The sequence below is a fragment of the Rhamphochromis longiceps genome, linkage group LG6 (assembly GCF_057381845.1).
Source record: "Rhamphochromis longiceps isolate RC_006_pf linkage group LG6, R_longiceps_female_GT1.1, whole genome shotgun sequence".
In the NCBI taxonomy this organism is placed as follows: Eukaryota; Metazoa; Chordata; class Actinopteri; order Cichliformes; family Cichlidae; genus Rhamphochromis; species Rhamphochromis longiceps.
Window position 1 is genome coordinate 17,429,967 of NC_140562.1, and position 5,001 is coordinate 17,434,967.

General features: G+C 39.2%; 1 protein-coding gene across 1 annotated transcript; it reads right to left on the minus strand.

The window, feature by feature from the left end:
- Positions 1-286: 286 nt before the first annotated feature.
- On the minus strand, positions 287-3,891 carry LOC146667801 (toll-like receptor 2). The gene has a single exon (XM_085409483.1). The coding sequence runs from the start codon at positions 3,154-3,156 to the stop codon at positions 793-795; it is 2,364 nt and encodes a 787-aa protein (XP_085265609.1). The 5' UTR covers positions 3,157-3,891; the 3' UTR covers positions 287-792.
- Positions 3,892-5,001: the final 1,110 nt, after the last annotated feature.

Genomic DNA, 5,001 nt, shown 5'->3' on the forward strand with positions numbered 1-5,001 from the left:
CCCTTTCATATTTACAAAAATATAAGACTGACTGTACATTGAACACTTAGACACAGAGATGAGATTGTCCTATAACAGGGAGGAGAATTTGGGCAAAATTGTTATAGAATAATGTTGTGGGCTTTGTGAGTTTGTTTCTGTAACAGTTTAATAAATCGTCTTTCAGATAAAATCAAAAAATCATTGAAAATCTGCCTCTTTTTGTTTTTAAAACTTTACTACCTTCAAACTGAATAGTAGGAATGACCTGTATAAAACAATTATGACCAGTAAAAGACTACTGACTATCTCACTTTACTTATTATGTAAACCTACATGTGTATATCCATGTATGTACATGGTTTGTGTGCATACATTCATATAGAAAATAAATCTACTGTTATAAAATATAGAGAAAAGCATATTTGCAGGAAGAATTTACATTTCATTTCAAACACAATTGGCACAATAACTGGATGAAATTAAATCAGAGGATTTCAGAAATGCAAATGCAGGTATTTTTTTAAACTGCAACATTATATGTATACAATCTCCTGTCCTGTAAATTAAAAGGAATTAAATTGAAGTGAGTCAGCTGAGAAAATGGAATTATTAAAAAAGATTTACTAAATTACATTCGACTTAAAAAAAATTAGATCATAACTTTTCATATTAATTTTGTTAAAATAAGATACTAAAAGATAAAAGTAGTATGTTACACTGTATTCATAGCATAAAATCACTGACATTGTAGCACTCAGAAAACATAATTTGAATGTACACTCATTTTAATATTTCTAACTATAAGTGCTTTTATAGATTGTTTGTATCGTCAATTTCAGGTGTTTCGATCGCTGTTCTCAGACTTTGCCAGAACGCTGGGATCTGATCTTCATCATCAGGCCACTCCAGGTACGTCCTGGAGTTCATCACTTTCCGCAGCCTGATGAACTTTTTGGGGATGTTATTTTTGTCAATGGGCTCCAGTAGAATCAGCACAACTGCGTCATCGTTTTGATCAAACAATCTAAAATGGGTGTAGTCAAGCTCGTACTTGCACCACTCGCTTCTGACAAAGTTCTGGGAGAGGACGAAGAGCGTTCTGTGACTCTTCTCTATAGCATCCATGATGTTGTCTACGATCCATCCTCCGGGAACAAAGTCTCTCTTGTGGAGGCAGAGTCGGAGGGGCGGTTCCGACTGCTCCAGGGCCGGGATCAGATGCGCCTCCACCCAGCCGGAGTCCATTTCACTGTAGGACACAAAGGCATCGTACTGGAGCACTCCCTTCTTCAACTTTGGCTTTCTCTTTGCTTTTAGCCATGCCCAGGTCATCTTCATGTACCACACAACGCTGAACTTATAACACAGACCTGCAATGAGCACACACAGCACCAGGATGCCTAAGCAGAGCAAAGAAATCGCTAAAGCTGTGTGGCACTCAAACACTGACAGCTTCACGTCTGACACTCTCTCCCCCCTCACTGCATCGGGAGAGTCACAGATGTAAGACTTTAAGTCATGTCTAACTACAGTTTTGTGGTTCATCAAGTCATTTGTCACGAAACCTACAAAGTCACATGAACAGACGTAAGGGTTGCCAGCAGCTTCCAGGACCCTCAGGCTCTGGTAATCATGCAGGTTTTTACTGCTGAATTTGGCCAAGTTGTTGTCTTGAATGGAGAGAACTGCGAGGCTGACATATAAATGCCCATCTGGGAGATTTCCAAGCTTGTTGCCAGAGATGTACAGCTCTTTGAGAAGCGGCAACTCAATGCTAAAGACAGTCAGTTTATTTCTGGATAAATCAAGGATCTGTAGGCTCTGTGGTAGGCAGGATGTCACCTCAGGAAGAGAAGTTGACGAAAGGTTTAAGAACTTGAGACTTGCTGGCCAGGAACAAGTCGAAGGCATGCTGTCAAATGAGTTTCTACTCATGTCGAGGTTTTCCAGCTTTTCTAGTCTAGTGAAGAGTTTGCTGTTGATTAAAAACAAACGATTTCTGCTGATGTTGAGTGTGCGGAGATTTAGAAGGACATCCTCCTTTCCATAACACATCATTTCCATAAGTGCCAAATCTCCGATTATGTTGTCACTGATGTCCAAAACCTCCAGGTTTGTGAAATGAATAATGGATTGACAAGGAATGGCAAACAACATAGTGTTTATCATAGATGTCCTTCTTACTGGTTTCATCATACTGTTTAAGAAATTCAGGGCAGGAAATCTGTAGAATGAATGAATATCAATGTTTTTGAAGACGATGACATCCAAGCTGTTTAGGCTTATGTGATGCAGACGGACTTCCTCTTCATTTTTGAAGATGTGAGAATCTTCAATGGCAAAAAAAGTCAGATCAGAGCCCGACAAAATATTCACAAGTTGTACACAAGCTGACACAGACATGTTCACATTTTTGAAACTAAGACCTGTAGCACCACGCTCGATGGCCACGTGAAGTGGGAACATTTGCAAACTTTTGTTAAACTGTGTGTCAGTGAATGTCACTGTTGTGTTTGGATGAACAACGTCTAACAATATAGCTCGTACTACTGCTAAATCTCTGTGAAATACTCCATTGAGACTAAGTGTTACATGGCTAATGGGTCCAATTTGTCTCAGACTCCCTCTGTTAAACACTTGCAGATGATTTCCTTCAAAAACAAGTTCCTCAAGACCAAAAAGGCCAGAAAAATCCCTTTTACTGACAGACTGAAGGAAAGGTCCTCCAAAATGGAGGGTCTTCAAGCTCCTCAGTGGCAGGAAAAGGTTTCCCTGACCAAGTGTTGAATATTTGTTTCCCAAAAGATTCAAGTAGTGGAGAGAAGTCAGGTTCTGAAACCAACCAGAAGACAAAGTCTCCAACTGGTTTGAGGACAAGTCCAGTTTCTCCAAATGAGTCAGTGGGTGAAATGCGTCTTCATGGATGGTTTTGATCCTGTTGTTATTCACGAACAAAGCCCTCAAAGCGGCATATGAAAGAAAGTCATCTTTCGTTATCGTCTCCAGTGCGTTTAAAGAGAGATCGAGCTCAGTGATGAGTTTTGAAGCGGCTGCAGGGACTTCTCGAAGGTTTTGGCTCGAGCAGTCGCAGGATGTTTGTTCACAGTGGTGACACTGTTGACTGGTGAGCGCCGAGCACTGAGATACTAACAGGACAAACACGAGAAACTTCATGACTTTTTCTCCTGAGTGCCTGCAAAACACAAACACAAAATCAAACTCAGAGCTTTTCTTTCAGGTGGGGAAATTACAGTTTGACCCACTGGCAGCAGTCGAGTGATCATTAAGAAAGACGCGTCTGCAGAAAAGACATCAGGGACCACAAACGTCTGAACCAAATTCACACAAACACAAATTCTTACTTTTCAGAGGAATAAAAGAACAGTATTATATACGCGTATGCCAGTAAATCATCACAATAACACAATGTACACAATATAATCTACAATCTTTAAATAATTGTCTAATAGTTGACACTTGACTTGCTTTTCATAGTGTGGAATTTGTCTTGATTGTTATAGAGTTCAGAATGTTTCACTGAAGTAGGAAAATCATGTGTGTCTTTAATTGCATATAAACAAAGAATTTAAAAATGGAATTGGAAAATGTTCTTGAAAATGCATTCAAATTTAATGTTACTGATGTTATATTTAGTTTTTCAACATATCATTAAAACATAATAAATTCTCTGGTCAAAAAAACAAGCTTAACAGCTTTATGCCTGCACAGAACAAAATAATGAGAAAATACCTTCATAAATGTCCCGTCTTGGTCACAGTTGAAATGTCTTACACTTCTTCTGAACATTCAGAACAACTTCTGAAGTGTCCTGTGCCACTTCTATTGGTTGTGGCTTAACTATTTCCCCATGTCTGGCATACATCCTGCCATATTAGGAAGTGGTGATACAGAAACAGAGTGGCAGTTTGTCTGCAGGGCTTTGGGATAAGAATAGGATAAATGGTTTCTCTGGTTTTACTGTTCAGTTGTCTGTAGAAAGCTTCCTCTATATGTTATTTGAATAAAATACATGTGCCTTCAAACGCCCAACAAAAATGTTTTTTGTTAAATATTCAAAAAGTAAAGCAAAAAAAAAGAAAAGGTGCATTTAAGTTTAAATCCTAAAAGATTAATTCCATGCCGTGTGAGAATGGGTGTGTACGCTATTGAAGAGTGTGGCTGTACTTGTCTGCACTTGTTTTGTCTGACTGGAGGAAAAAACAAAACAAGAAACTCCCTCCGTTGAACGGTTACAGTTATTTGACGGTCGCATTTGTGCTGCAATTAGCTGCTTTCAGTTTGTGACGTTAGCTGAGTGAATGCTGACCCCAGCCTAGCAGTCAAGCTTTGCACTTCAACAGGTAGCAAAAGCAGGGATGAGCAGTCACACTGCAGGCTCCTTTTCTGCCTGTTTGTGTGTCTAAAGTAGAATCACTCAAAAGTGTCTTTGTGCTGGTTTTCATCTTTTCTTTGTGCTGTGAGCTTTGTTTTCACACCTAAATACTGAGAGAAAGATCATATGTTTGCCGTCATTAGCGCAGGGATTTGTGTTGGTGTGTAGGACTGCAACCTCGAGATTTATAATGTTAAATGCTCATTATGAGACAGTGTGGTTGAGGTTATTTTACAGAGTAACATGAAAGTAATGTAATGAGTAGAATAACTAATTACTTTCTCCTGGGAGTTATTAAGCAATGTACTTTATTACTCTGGCGGAGGTGCGGTCTATGGCTTCACTGCAGGGGAAACCAAATATCAACTCTGTTAATTATAATAAAAAGCTTTGTACGAGCATGCTGTGTCATGATAGGCTGTGTGGCAGGCAGGAAAAAAGGACCTGAAATGCAGGACTCTCAAAGACGGGACTGGAACTCAAAATGCAGCTTTACTGCTGGAAAAATCTCCTCATAAATAAAACTCACAAAAATAACACAAAGCTCTGAACAGAGAAACTAAACAGGAGTAAAAGACAAACACACAGCTTACTGAGGGTAGGAAACATTAACGACGCAACAGAGA